The sequence below is a fragment of the Phaethon lepturus genome, unplaced genomic scaffold (assembly GCF_000687285.1).
Source record: "Phaethon lepturus isolate BGI_N335 unplaced genomic scaffold, ASM68728v1 scaffold5707, whole genome shotgun sequence".
Lineage (NCBI taxonomy): Eukaryota > Metazoa > Chordata > Aves > Phaethontiformes > Phaethontidae > Phaethon > Phaethon lepturus.
Window position 1 is genome coordinate 58085 of NW_010551127.1, and position 16238 is coordinate 74322.

The following is a 16238-nucleotide window of genomic DNA, read 5'->3' on the forward strand; positions in this document are numbered from 1 at the left end:
AATCCTGAAGTTATTGCTTGATTTTTCAACATTTTGCGTTAATGTTTGTCAATTAGTATGATTAATGAAAAATGTTTGTGTAAATATATGGTAACCTGAAAGATTAACATTCATTTCAATTATTTCAAACTGGTAAACATAAAATTAACACCATTTAGAAGTATAAAGAAAACCAGCAGTTTATGTGACTCAACCATTCTAAACAAATTTCTGTTCCAACCTTTGTACAGTGCAGCTCACTTTGTGCAATGAAACTTCTATCAAGTTTCTAGCATTCTGCTGAGACCCTGTTTCACCTTTACTAACAGAATAGTTTATGTTTTCCATCTAAATGGTTGTTATTACTGTCTTTGCTTTACTAAGTTCAAGCAAATAAGTGCATTCCTTTCAAGTATGCTTTAAGATCATTCTTTCGTGTAAACTTCATATTAAATTCCAGAAACGATTTTCAATCTGCAGTAAGAGTTTTTATAAGTACTTATCAAGAATTTTTTTAAAAATATCTTAGTATTAGGTTGATGCTGCCATTTTTAGTGTATTAGTTTGAGACATGAATTCACAGAATTTCTGGTAAGATAAAAACTGGCCTCTCTTATATTTGATAATAAATGAAACTAATAGATGTGGAGGGAATAACTGGCCTCAATTACCCTTACAGAACATGTGCCCCAACCTGCTTCTTTCACCCACTCTTACATGCAGCTATGAAGCCTGTTACCAGGAGCAGCAAGCTTTGAATTTCCCATCAACGCAACGCATTATGTACCAACATGAGAACAGACACACACATTGCACCTTGCAATCTTGATAAACCATGTGTCTTACATAACGAAATCTGAGTTTGAGCCTCAAAACACTAACAATCTCAGACTAAAGAATCTGCTATTTTCAGACAAGTTATTTAGGTACCTGAGTGGTTATGCAACAGTCCATGCTCAAAAGGCTACGGTTTGAAAATTTTATACTGTACGTCTCTGGTACAATTTCTTTACATGGTATAGTCAGTCCTGACTATGGTAATGTAGTATAAATGTTAAGTTACTATATAACCTACTCTATAAGTAGTCATAACCCATATACTTCTGCACAGAAAGATTAACGTTTAATATTAAGCCAGAAAATAATCAGAGAGTAAGATTCCACATGCTATCACTAAACAAAGACAAACCACGCTCCTTTCTAAATACCAACAACTAGAAGATTATGAAATTGCGCTAGTCACTGAATTAAAAAATCTTGGAAACTACACTCTCAGTACACAACGCACCTGCCAGGCATCACTATCTTGTTTAAGAAGTACTTTATTGTATTCTTTGAACTGCTGACAGACGAGTAATTCCACAGAAGCATATTGGAAGTAACAAAATTACCCAAAGTACAAGTAAATATGATGCGGTGAATTTTAGTTTAGTGAGTGTTTCAGACACATCTCTGTAACACTTCCACCATGTTCAAACATTTAATCGGTGATCTTTTTATCTGTCACATCACTGATTATGAGCCCTCAACCCAAATGATTATGAATCAGTTACAAGATTTTTGCTTTCCATTTTCATTAGCTCAATGTACACAGTTAATGACTCTTGTCTGCATGATTCTTTTAATGACTTTATATAGCAATCTCTTTTATCATATAGCAGTAACTCTGCATTCTGGTTAGGACAAATTTTGTAAATTGTTTTGTGTAATAAAAGTAGACACAATAATTTCAACTTGTATTTAATATAATCACTCTATTGGTGTCATCAAATAAACTTCTAATGTAACTGCTAAAGAGAAACCCTGTCAGGAACATAGTTGCTTATAGTCCAGCCAATTAAAAGACCAGTATGGGTGATATTAATTCTGAACTCATAGAATTAATTAGCACTAGGAAATACACAATAACAAAAACTTTCATTAGATCACAAAAGGGAAATTTAATTTAAAAAATTACAGGCAATGTAATTGCTTGTACTGCTCTACATAAAGCTGAAGACATAGCTCATTCAAAGCTGTTTAATAAAAAATTTAAGATTTAAATGCAATAAAAATTATAGTAAAATGTATTTTACAACTCAGGTGTAAAAAATATCCTTATGCTTATTCTCCTTTTCATCTTGTATGACCACAAGGCAGCATGTTAGTGAAGTGCTCTAGTCTGAAAAGACAACAATACTCTATTAGAAGTGGATCATTTATCACTAGTATATCCACTGCCACTGCCATAACGCTTGGAAGAGCTCAGGTCTTGAAGGGAAGGAAATTTAACCTAAGCTGTAGAAAGACTGAGGTGATGTTTCTTGAAAATGAGAAATCCTGTAAGAGATTAGCTGTAATATCTTCATTTCCCTCTCCCTCCCAGCTCCAATAAAAACACACATTGACTTCATTTGTCAAAGTGATGCAAAGTTGTTTGACTTCTGATTGACCTTGGATGGCCATGTAGCATTTCAGTCTCAAGGGCCTTCTTCCATCACCAACACAGTAGAAAACTTTGCCTTTCCTGCCAGGTAGGCCAAAATTATCCATGCATTTGTCTCTTGCCATCTAGATTACAGTGAGAAGAACACCATCAGCTCCAAGATGGTGTAAAATCTAGCTGCTTGTCTCTCCGTGGCTCAGGCCAATACCCACGCCCTCCCAACTGCTCCCTCATTCCTACCTCCCATAACATGGTCTTTAACAGGTTTTCTGCAATTAAGGATTTGTTTTACTTCTTCAAAACATAGAAGTCAAGATATAAACTCACTAAAAGCAGTTTTCAGTGTATGAACTAATGATATATTTTCTGTTAGATATAACACCTGGGAAAAGGCATATGAAAGCTGAAATGGTGTATAACTTATTTTTAAAAATAAATTTACATTATATCAATAATTTCTATTATACCAATAATGTGGTCTACAAGTCCAAATATCCTAACTCTGAAAAGATTTATATTACAAAATAAAATAATAAAATCTATTGTACACTTTTCTTTGCAACTCTTTATTTCAATATTCCATTATTTCCATATTTCCTGTATCTTTCTTATTACAATGAAACTAGAAATTTAAGTTTGAACTGTCCATGATAGATTAATTTAGCATATGATGATTATACATGTAATATCAAAAGTTATCAGCAATACACAAAATGCTGGCAAAGCGATTCCTAGCAGGATATTTCAAAACTTCAATTAACGTGAGGTTCTGCTTGGTACAATAAAAGGATTTTTAAAATTTTTTTTACCAAAAAAAAAAGATCTCTAAATGCCATCTCAGGTGGTTCAAATAATATTTTTTCATGTACCTTAACATCCAACAAGGACCTATTCCATTTTCAGTGAGAAGCCTCCCTTATCTTCTATAATCCCAGACCAAACTGAGCACCTCATATTGAACAGTGGAAGGAATAAAGAGGCTGACAGATTTCCACATTATCATTTATACAACTTTAGGATCACAGAACTCCTCTACAATGAATCAGGTACTTTTCCTTCACCTGTTTTAATTAATTCCAAATGTATTCTCTTCTACTGCATTTTTCTGTTGGTGTGGTCCCAGAAGAGAACTTTTATTGAAAGAGAAAATCATATAAATCACTCCAGAAGTGATTTCATTTCTGTGCCTAGATGGAAAATTGTATCCAGTGTTATATGAATATGCATAGCCAGAAACCACAGAGTACAATTCTGTTCTTCCACTAGTTTTAGAGGGATTCAAAGTTACTAGGGAAAAAAAAATGCAGGACTTTGGATAAGTCTGAGAGCAAAGGATGGCGAGTAGCACTGTTAGAGGAGTAAATATTCCGTTAACCGGAGTTGATATTAAGCAAAGGTCAATCAAGCAGTTATGCTAGAGTCCTATTTTCCTCACAGTGCAGCAGCTGTTCCATAGGTGTGCTCCTAAGTGTTGGCAGTCAGTGGTAAATACCAGCAGGAGTAATTGTGTTACACTCCAAAGAAATGAAACAGAGGTATTTTTTCTGGCATTGAGCACAGAGCGGGTAAGTGTAGCTTCTCAGGAGCAACTGGCATACAACAGTTTGCTCCCTTGTGGTAATTTTTTTTTAATGTGAAATCCTTAAGGATTTCTTGAGATTCTTGATTACTGAGATAGTTATTGTTTATTAAATGAACATGTGAATACTGCAGTATTTCAGGTATATGATACGGTGTTGTCACATACTCTCTTTCAAACGGTAAACCACACAGGAATTTAATTTGAAGTCTTATTTTTGTTTTAAAATCCTTTCCTTTTTCCTCTCATTTTCCTTTCCTTCATGCAGACCAAAACTGCTGGTTACTGCTTTAAGTAAAATACTATTCTTTATTTTAGTTTGGCATGCCTCAGAAACCCCCTCTTTGTTCACGAAGTCTGATAGTAACACAACAGCACAGTGTTACAGCATAAAAATTCTGAGCCCATTAGCATCAACATGCTAGCTAACCATGTGCCAGAAGCAGATGTGCAGTAAGGCATAGCTGAAAAAAGCATTAGCAAATGTGATCTCATTCTGGTTACTGAATGAATTTATTTTTATCAAAACAGGAACTTAACTTTACATGAATTGCTGTATCCTGTGTTTAATAAAGATACCAGAATGATGATGCTGCATAAGAACTGTAACATCATACTGACAAGTTCATGAGAGATGTATGCCAAATATACCTACTTTTCATATATTGCCTATATGATCAATAAATACAGAATCCAGTTAGACAATACTTTCATGCTTCATGCCTTCTAGTCTTTTCTTTCTCCACAACTAAATACATCAGTTACTAGGTGCTAGATTGCTTTTGGAGTTACATAGAGTATAACTGGGTAAGGAAGTGTAAGGGCTAGAACTATTCCTTGGTAGAACCAGAAACTACAAAAAGTGCAGAGCAAAGGGGACAAACATTCAAAGAAACTTCAGTGTCCTCTCCTTCTAAAAGAGATTGTGGTCCTACTTCCCACCTTCACTCATAAGAAGTTGCAGTGGCACATAATATTCATTTGCAGATAACAGACAAGACTGCCTACCATAATCCTTGGACAAAGTCGGGACTACATCAGACATAATTCCTTTGCAGAGGTCTGGAGCAAGGATGCTGAAATCCATATTGTGATGGAGTTGGTGTGACTAAATTCAATATATTAGGCACTACTCATGATGAGTGCACCATGGTAATTTGTTTTATAGTACCAGCTTGAAGGCTCCGTTACAATAAGGAGAGCCAACAGAGAACTGTTTACTTTTCTATGGTTCATTTTCACTGGTCAACATCTCGTGAGATACAGATTTTCCATTAACTATCTCTCTCTCAGTCCTTATTCCTCTTCTGAAATAATGATCCCTTCGACTGCAGCCATCAGTCTCTCTCTCTCTTTTTATAAGTCATTTATTTTCTGTTAACACCCTCTCTCGAGGCTGTCAAAATTCAGAGAAATCTTTCAGCCATGCCTGTGTCACAGAACTCTCCTCTACTAGCAACTATTAAAGCTTAACCTAACTCTCAGACATGTATGTGTTGTGGTTTAACCGCTGCTGGCAACCAAGCCCCACGCAGCCGCTCGCTCAGTCCCTTGGTGTGATGGGGAGAGAATCAGAAGAGTAAAAGTGAGAAAACTTGTGGGTTGAGATAAAGACAGTTTAACAGGTAAAGCAAAAGCCGCACACACAAACAAAGCCAAACAAGGAATTCATTCATCACTCCCCATGGGTAGGCAGGTGTTCAGCCATCTCCAGGGAAGCAGGGCTCCATCATGTGTAACGGTTACTCGGGAAGATGAACACCATCACTCTGAACATCCCCCCCCTTCCTCCTTCTTCCCCCAGCTTTATCTGCTGATCATTATATCATATGGTATGGAATATCTCTTTGGTCAGTTGGGGTCAGCTGTCCTGGCTGTGTTCCCTCCTAGCTTCTCATGCACCCCCAGCCTACTCACTGGTGGGGTGGTGTGAGAAGCAGAAAAGGCTGGACTCTCGGTAAGCACTGCTCAGCAACAACTAAAACATCTCTTTATTGAAAACAGTTTTATCCCAAATCCAAAACATAGCCCCATACTAGCTACCATGAAGAAAACCAACTCTACCCCAGCCAAAAGCAGCACAGTATGTAATGTTTATCAACCACATTAAAGCAGTCTAATCAGAAATTGTTTAACTCTGTGGGATACATATCCCAAGATATACCACAATGAAAAGGCAGAGAAGGAAATCTATTTTTCTACAAGGAAGGAGATCACAGAATGGAAACAGTGTCTAATGTAACCCCAGTCTAAACAAAGGAACTATGCGACAGCATGGCCATGTCTGTAACATGGCATCCTGGGACACACCATGCTGGCTCATGCTAAAGCTATTTACACTCCGTTGAACAGAACACTGCGACATGGGATTACTGCTCAGACTATCAAATGGTTTGTTCAGCAAAGCATACCTTTGTGTAGACACAGAAATATGGGGCTAAACCATGACAATATGTTACAGAAATAATTTATTCGTAAATTAAACATTTGGCAGCAATAATTTGTATGTCATTTTGATACCTACTGCATGAAATTTTAAAGTATCCTACAGTATCATGGAATCATAGAATACATAGAGTTGGAAGACCTCTGGAGATCTTATAGTCCGACATCCCACCCTCAAAGAAGGGCCAGCCTACAGCAGGTTGCTCAGGGGCTTGATCAATGATATTTTCGGTATCTCAAATGGTAGATATTCCACAACCTTCTCTGGGCCACCTGTTCCAGTGTCTGACCACCCTCAACATGATTTTGTCCTTCCAAATTCCTAATCAGAGTTTCCCTTCTGCAACTTGTGTCTGTTTTCTCTTGATTATCTTAGTAAGTGCCACTATGTATGTCTAAGCAATACATGAAACATTTGAAATTTTCAGGACATATAACTAGATATAACATTACTGAATATTTAACATTTCACAGAGAAGTACTACACTGAAGTGGTACAAATCAGTGCATATTCGTTAGAGCAGATGTGACACAAAAGGTACAGTGGTGAAGTTTTAAATCACAAAATTATAGAATTTAGGTTGAAAGGGACCTCCGAGAGTCATCTGATCCAATTGCAGCTCAAAGTAGGGACAAGTTCAATGTCAGTTTAGGTTGCTCAGGGCGTTGTCTACTCTGGTTCTGTATATCTCCAAAAGTGGAGAGTCCACAAACCTCTCTGGGCAACCTGGGCAATGGTTTTTTTGAACAGCCAAAAACTGAACAAGTGGTTCAGATATGGCCTCAAAAGAGGACTTTATAGATAAACACATATTTTCAATAAGAACTTTCATAACCTATGCAAATAAAAACATGTATATGTATTCATAAACATTTCCTTGATTAGAACTCTGAAAGTAGTGTTTATGATTCTGAGGTCAAACTGTCTTCATTTTCAGAATACGCTGTAAGTCTTTTAAGCTGCTGTCTGACCAAAGAGCCATCCAAAGGAAGAACTGTTTTTACAGATGACATAAAAGTAGCTCAGTCCAAAAGAATGAACTACATATTTTCATTTAAAATACAAGGTCTTGTTGGAATAAGAGTGAGGGTTTTTTTGGAAGAAGTGAAATTAAGCTCTTGATTTAGTTCTTGTAGGAGCAAGTAAGTTCCAATTTATTGACCCGAAACATTTTTTCAATTTTGATATTCATCTGACATTTGCTTGGGCTGCTCTTTTGGCTTTTAATAGATGTAGTTCTGGATCTCTTCCTCTCTTTCTCTCTTGCTGGTATCCATAGCCATGAGAAGACACTTATCTACAGACTGGGATGGACTTACATTCTGTTATACAATGATGTATATTATTGCTGAGCTATAACCACGTACCATGAGAGAGGGAAACCACAGAACACATTTAAGATGTCACCACGAGGTAACTGGGAATATAAGGACCAAGAATTGCAATGAACACAAAGATCTATGATGATTCATAAGCTTCATATCGTAATATTGATAGCAAATAAATCACTGTAGACAGACAAGCTGAAACATGATATTGTAAAGTTCAATGTCATTGAAAAGTATTCAGAACTCTTCATCTTAGAAGAATATTCAATACATAGAATTTTTGTTTTAATTTAAAGCAAAAGCTACCATCCAAATATCAGAACTTCCACCTAGGAAGAAATCACATATTTCCATCAGCTGTATCACCACAACATAATACACAGCCAAACATGGCTCTACTGCATTTTGCATATACTAATTTGTTCACACTTTAAGTAGGCAGATTTCCTTCCTTTATTTTGCTTTTACTGAGTGAATTCAGACCTGAGAAATGCAACACCTGTTGTTTTTCTGTCTGTTGTTGTGTAATACTCTCAGAACATCTTTACACTTCTATAAATTCTGCTATAATTATTCTACCATCTGGCCTATACTTTGGGTTTCTCCCCATCCCCATTAAATGTTTGTAACAAAGCAGTTGCTTTTATTATTTTATGCACTGGCAGCAAACATCTTGACAAGGCAGCCTTTAATAACCTAAGTAGAGACTTTCTGCATCGTTAGTAGATGCAATCTTTCAGTACAACTTTAGTGTTTCAATGTCTCCTATTTTCCGCTTGAAAAATACCTAAATCAAATCTGTCTCAAATGGTAAAGGCAGAAGTCACTATATTATAGTATGAAACAGAGAGAGGTATGAGTAACTATCAAAAATCATGATGATGGAGTTGGTCTTATAAAACTAATCCGATCCAATATACAGCCTTTATTGAAATATAAATCTGAAGATAATTTTCAGAGTTATGAGAAAATCTTTATTGAAGCCTTTATTGAATTTCTGAATACTAAATCTAGAATTAACTAGTGATAAATTACATTTATAAAATCAATAATGAAAAGTCACAAGAAAGGAAAGTTAATTAAAAAATGATGAAGGCTAATCAAAATATTAGTGTAATATGCACAAACATGAATTGGAATCACATTCAAGGAAAAAGATGATTCAATTCAAATACATAGTTAGAAGTAATCAACATTTTTCTGATAAAATGCATAAAAAGATAAAAACATAGAAACTGTATTTCAGATGTGAACTGACTAGAAGCTTGAGAAGCAAAACAGACTGATAATGTATCATTAAGAATTGCTTCAAATACAACTGTATTACATATTTGACATTAAAAAAAACATATAAAAATATAAGAACCAGTATCTGGTCAACTGTCACTACTTTCTATTGTCACTAACAAAAAAATTAATATATTTTACTGTTTATGGATACAGTTAAATATCTACTGTAAAGCTCTGCCTTAATAATCTGTCCCTCTCTTACAGGAAATAACTGTTTAAAACTTTCATAAAAATGAGTAATCCAAATGTACAATTTTGTCAGCAGTTTGAATAATGAGAAGGAAGATTACTATCATAGTAAAATAATGCAGCACATTTGTCAATAGTTGACTGAAGTAATATATGGAAATAAAAATTCTGAATATCCTTGGTTGAAAATCATCTATTATTAATTAACACTAATTTCAACCTGTTACACTCTGCCACATTATCTCCACTTTCTATGGGAGTTTGAACTCTAATCTCAGGCTTCCATTTAAAAAAAAAAAATCATGTAAGTAAGGAAAATTGCATGTATTTTGGTCGCAGCCAAATAAAGGCAGAGGTCACAAACTGCAAGGTGCTCCTGAGGATTACAAACACTGCTGACTCAGCCACAAATGATGCTTTTTCAATAATAATGACTATAATAGACAAAAGACAGAAAGCACTAAGTTCAATCCTAGTTGTATGACCAAATAACATCTGAACATGCATTATCACTTGTTACTATATATATTTACACTTTGTTTATAATTTGATCCTTTTTGTGAATGAAAGTATAAAGAAAAATTAAGCATTAGCCAAAAAAATCAAGGTCAAAACCAGCAGCTTTCTATTTATTGCCTGGATGTAATACAAGATCTGTCCCTCCTAAAGGAACCTTTCCTCTCTGGAAGGTTCTCTCAGTTTCCTCTCTATGTATCCAACATGATCCAATCTGTTTCCTTAAATACTAATTAATTTAGATAAATTACTTTTTTATTTGTCTGCCTATTATCTTAAATATACATCTTCTGTCAATCAAAGTATAGACAGATTTACCCTAACTAAAAATTACCTTCTTCACTGTCAGACTGTAAATTGACAGAATTGTTGTCAGACTCTGCACCTTCTATTATAGCCCCTTGTAAAACTGGAGAATGCAGATGTTTTCTTTATTTGCTTCAAAGACTAGTCTTCTATGAATTTCTACATTACGTCTATTAGAACTGCTTTACTTTATCTCTTTACAGGTATGTCTCTATGAGATTAAACAGTATGTCTTGATTTACATGTAAAGATTCATCTGAGTAAATAAATCCACCTTTTTTTCCCACCAGTTCATCAGAAAGACTAATGACTAAAATCTAAGATGTAAATCTACCATGAAATAACTAACAACATTACTGTATTTAAAGTTACTGACTTCAAATTGCTCAGTCTACTGTCCTCACATTTCTATCTATTCTACCTTTAAATGTTTATGTGCCTTTTCACACATCTAAAACTCTTTGGGACTTGAGTTTGGAAAGGCCTACTGTAGTGCAATTCACATAATATACCATGTCACTGAACATCAGCGTATGGAGGTAAAACTTTTTTAAAAAACTCTTTTAAAATTACCTGTATAGCAAGTGCTCGAGCTACAAGACTTCTAAGATACTGTAAAGGATCTTCTGGACCTTCCCACTTGCTTTGCCATGTGACAGGACACTGAAATAAAAATATATTTACTGAAAGTATCCATTTCAAAACCATCATCATTACATTTTAAGATAGCAATTTGAATGAAATTAAATAATCTGGAGATCAAATAGATCTACAAAGAAAGAAGGCAATACAAGTAATATAATGATCAAAGCATACAACCACTAATAGGAAGGTCATATTCCTGCTAATTCTTTATGTGGCCCACAGAGATACGGCGCTGATGGAAAACTTAGAAGAAATCTGCTATTCAGTAAGGAAACATCAGTAGGTTCCACAAACATTTCAAAAAGGCATAAATTGATTTTTTCTTGGAAAGCCATCTTTCAACTGCAGACACAGGTTCCCACTCCTTTGCTGACTGCCTCCTCAGACTTTAACATGCAGTTGTGTGGGTCTGTGGTGAAGTGAATCTGGTGTAATTCCTCTACGTGATTATTTTGTCATCATCATAATGTCTCTGTAAAATAACACTTGAGAATAAAATCCTGCAAGATCTCCCCATACAAGTTTCTCAGTGACTTCAAAAAGAAAGGCTTAAAAGATCCTGGGTTAGATTTCTTCCTTATAAAATAACGATGAAAACACTAATTGTACCTACTCCACAGGAATCTGTAAAGCACACTGAAATTGAATCTGCAAGATTCTCCTACTTATGTAAAAGAGAATTGATGTAAATCATTACCTGGGGAATAATTCACAATACTGAAGATGCTGAGCAGAATAAACAGTTTATACTGTTTAACATTTACAGTTGCATATCAAAAATACAGGGTGAGATAATGTGTTGATATGATACGCACAGCTTGTCTGGTGTGATATAGCAATAATCCATACTGAATAAATGCAGAGAGCGAATTGTGATTACAACTGCAGTAAAACTTAAATTTTAAGAAACTGTAAAAATGAAGAAGAGGGACACATTTACATGTTCTACCGGCTAACACATGTGACTTATCTAGCATGATTTGGTATTTGAAATGGAAATAGTATTCCATGACTTCTAATATTATTGGATTTGTCCTTAAGAGAAAGCTTGATAAAAGTATAATATACTCAGAAGCTTCTGCAAGTACTTGAAGCAACATTTTTCTGGGTTTTCATTCCAGAAAAAACATGGTTCTGTTTTACTATCAATAAAAGAACTCCATTTTAGAGTTTCTATCAATAAAAGAACTTAGAGCAAATGGTGACATGAAAACATGTATCAGAATTTTGTTGTTTCCTTTGTTTTCTTCATTGCTTAAAATGTAAATTCATGACTAAATGACTTACCTTCTGATTTAGCAGTGCACTTGCTAGTCTTTGTACTTCAGAACTCAGTAATGAGGTACCTCTGATGACCTTACTTAAAGAAGCAAGTGACTGATGGACACTCTGCACAAGGCGAATGGCACTGAATTGTTCCAGAGTAATGAATGACAAAATTGGAGATCCTTGTTGCTCCACAGGAGGAGAAACCTTTTGATGAATGAGGTTAGAATTCTAAAAAAGAACAAGTGATGTCCAGTTAATAAACAGGGACACTATTATGTTATATAACAAATTATTTGTTTAATTCGTAATACTTCATATGACCTTGTTAGCTTTGAATTAATTCATATACTCCCTCTTTTCTGACACTGGATTAAAACTATAATGATACTTTCATTATTGTCCATGAGATATTCAATAAAGACACCACACTTCTGAGACAACTCTGCCTACCCAATTACTTCAAAAGTACTGGCATTTCTGAAAAATCTTCACTTAGCTGAATTAGTGCTTTTAGTATTTGTGTTAATGTGTCAATATGAAAGGCAGTAGAGTACTCAGCATAACAAGGTTGTATTGAGTACTAAAAACCATGCTGCCAGATATAGCTCTTGCTTTGATAAGACTAGTTCCACCTGGAAGTAAATGAAATACAAATAAATAATAAATACAATCTAAATGGAATATGTATAAATCCTAAGTAATTCAGACTCTGAGAGGTACTGCTGCTATCATGTTGACATTTTTATTACTTCCATTTCATTACAGCCACTGAAAAACCAAATTTATTCAGTAACTTCAAGAGATAGTATCATTTTGCAAATCTTAATTCACATGCAGCTTATTACACGAATATATTTTAGCATGTGTTCTGAAACTGCCAACCTGACATATGACAAGATGCTGCAGTGAATTCCAGTTATGGAATTTAAATCTTTATTGGAAAATTGTGTAAGGCACAAATGCAAAAACAAAACCCTAGACTTTGGGAAAAAATGCTTTGCTATTTCAATTTCTAGTAACTTATTAAAGGTAAAATCAGATTTTACTTTCTCTGAAGTATCTCTTCTTAAAATAACAAGTAGTTTTGATTTTTTTTTCAGGTTTAATAAGCTTCTGAAATGTCACATGGCATCTTGCTTTCCAGAACACACAGGATGTCTGCCTCTGTAATAATTTCCAGGCACTGTAAGTTTGTCAGAACTTTCACGTGTTTTTAATTTCAAGCTCATACTGCTCTCAACTACCAAGCAAAAATATGAGAAAAGCTCAGTGGAAGAGTAACACAGATACTTTCGTTTACGAATGACAGAAAAATGAAGGATAAGGTCTTCCCTCCCACATTATTAAAAAGGTATACATAAACTTACTTACTATTCAAAGTGTAAGAAACAAACAGTATTTAGAAATTTTATGGTGTTTATTTTGTCTTTGCATGCATCCTGAAATCACTGTACTGGTTTCACTTCAATTTTTCTGAGACCATAGTTTGTTGAATATATATAAAATGTAATGTAAAACTAGCATAAGCTAGTTGATAATTTCTTATTGGAGTATTTAACTGCACAAAAAAGGAAGAACAAAGACATTGCAATTTGCAGGCTTTGCTCAGTCTTTCACATATACTATCTTAATTCACTAAAAACTTACTGAAAGAGAAGGCCTCTAAGTTCCTCAATATGGTCCTTTACATAACAGTCTCCTATGAATTGCATATTCATTTCATCACTCTTTTTAATGCTTTCTCCTGAGAATTTGTTAAAACAACCCATCTGTCATTTTTACGGGAAAATGAAACATGAATACCGATATCAGCTTATACATTTAATGTTCTATTACATTCCCTTAAAATCCATTATGTATATAACTCACATCAGTTTTAGAAAGATCTTCATGACCTGCTTGGGAATTAAGATGAAGAACTGCTGAAGTACCAAGTGTTTTTCCTAATCATAAGAAACTGAAGAGAAGCTCTAATCTTTAACAATAAATACTATGATATGCTTCCAATATTAAATTAGGTTTATTTTGAGACTTTGATCATTTTCTCTCTTTCACTTCTGCACTTGTTACTATCTCAGTACAATGTAAGACTTCATATAGTCTCACCTAAGCTGCTCCAGAGCTTTTCTTTATTACCTTCCTAAACTCAAGCTTTTTCAAACTCCAATATGTTCTAAAAATTGCCCCTTCAGAAATGTTACAAATATAATGAAAATAAACTCATATACCTCCACTAGTTCTGCATTTGGTTCAAAATTCAATTTTGGTGAAGGTGGTTTAGAAACCTCCATTGGCCTTCTGACGTACCTATTCTGCCTCCTCCTTCGAGTCTTGCTGCCTATTCTTTTAGATACTAGCTTCTCACTGTTTATTACACAAATTTTTCATTGCTGAAAATATAAGAAAGAATGACCCTATATTTCTGCTTCACTGATTTTTCTTGGTGAAAAAAAATTGTTCTCTTGTTAAAGCTGAGGTTCCTAATGTTTTAGATAAAAGAGCACCCACTCACTAATTTTCAAAATCACTTTTGCAATTGTCTTACAGCATCATGCAAATTTATGAAAATAATTAGTTAGCCTTCAATTTACAAACACAACAAAAGATAAGGCATCATCACACATCATGACAGAACACATATGACTTGTGATATATATATTCAGAAAAATAATGTTGAAGCAATTTTAAAAGTTTCCTAACCTGACCCTCTCCTACCAAGGGTAAGTCTTCCTCGCTCTGTATTTTCACACTGCTTTGAGGGACCTGGGGTTGGTGAAGGCCAGACTTACCAGTCAACAGAGGCAAAGAAGGCATTTAGTAATTCAGCCTTCTCCTTTGTCCTTTGTGGCCAAGTCCTCATTTCCGTTCAGTAGTGGGCCTACACTTTTCCTAATCTTCATTTTGTTGCTGATGTACCTATTAAAACCATTTTTGTTGCCCTTCTAGTCGGTTAACAGCACCACACCTGCTGCTGCCTTATAGGCTGGAAAGTTAACTCCATCCCAGACATACCCAGTTGTGGTGGGTTAACCTTGGCTGCATGCCAGGTACCTATGAAGCCACTCTACCACTCCCCTCCTCAGTGGGACAGGGGGAGAGAATAAGATGAAAAATCTTGTTGGTCAAGATAAAGGCAGTTCAATGGAAAAAAACAAAACAAAACAAAACAAAAAAACTCCCAAAGGCTGTATGAGGAAGCAAAGCAAAACCAAAGGAGATTTATTTTCTACTTCCTATCAGCAGGCAAAGCCCAGCAACTTCCGCGGAAGCAGGCCTCTATGCATAGCGGGTGCTTCGGAAGACAAGCACCTTAATAACAAATGCCCCCCGCCTCACCACCTTCTCTTAGCTATTATCACTGAGCGTGATGTCACATGGTATGCAATACCCCTTCAAACAGTTTGGGTCAGCTGTCCCAGTTATGTCCCCTCCCAATCTCTTTCCCACCCCTAGTCTACCAGCTTTTCGGTGGGTGGGAGGTTGGGGGGACTTGATGCTGTGTAAGCACTGCTCAGTAACAGCCAAAACAGTGGTGTATTATCAACACAGTTCTAGCCACAAGTGCAAAGCCCAGCACTATATCAGCTGCTATGAGGAAAGTTAACTCTATTCCAGCCAGACCCAGTACACCAGTACAGCCCTTCGCATCCCTCACCAGATTCAACTCCAGAGGTGCCCTGGCTTCCCTAACCCCATCCCTGCATGCTCAGTGTCTCTATATTCCTCCCACATCAGTTGTACCTGCTTCCTTCTCTTCACTGTTTTTTTTATATTTGAGTTTTGCCAGGAGTTCCTTGCTCATCTATGCAGGCCTCCTGCTGCCACTACTTGACTTCCTGTATTTTGAGATTGACCACTGATCTTAGAAGAGAAAAGAAGATCCTTGAAAAGCAACCAGCTCTCCAGGACTGCTCTCCAGGATGGTATCCCATGGGATTCTTTCAAGCAGGTCCCTGAATTGGCCGAAGTCTACTTTCCTGAAGTCTAGAGCTGTCATCCTGCTTTTTGCTTGTTTCTCTTCTCTCATGATCCTGAGGTCCACCATCTCATGGCCACTGTAACCAAAGCTGCCCCCACCCTTCACATCCTCAATAAGTTCTTCCTTCTTGGCAAGCATGAGGTCCTGCAGAGTACTTCCCCTTATGGGTTCCTCCATCACCTGAGTTGGGAATTTGTTATCAATGCACTACAGAAAACTTTTAGATTCCTTGTGCCTTGCCACCCTGTCCTTCCAGCAGGTATTAGGGTGGGTAAATCCGTCCATAA

General features: G+C 35.8%; 1 protein-coding gene across 1 annotated transcript in view; it reads right to left on the minus strand.

Annotated features, from left to right (window-relative positions):
- Positions 1-16238, minus strand: part of LOC104623637 (cytoplasmic dynein 2 heavy chain 1-like) — a 73018-nt gene that overhangs the window by 14705 nt on the left and 42075 nt on the right. The window contains exons 8-9 of the mRNA XM_010290782.1: positions 11991-12200; positions 10632-10721 (exon numbers count right to left, since the gene is read on the minus strand). Of these exons, the coding sequence (XP_010289084.1) occupies positions 10632-10721; positions 11991-12200 (300 nt within the window). The remainder of the gene's footprint in view (positions 1-10631; positions 10722-11990; positions 12201-16238) is intronic.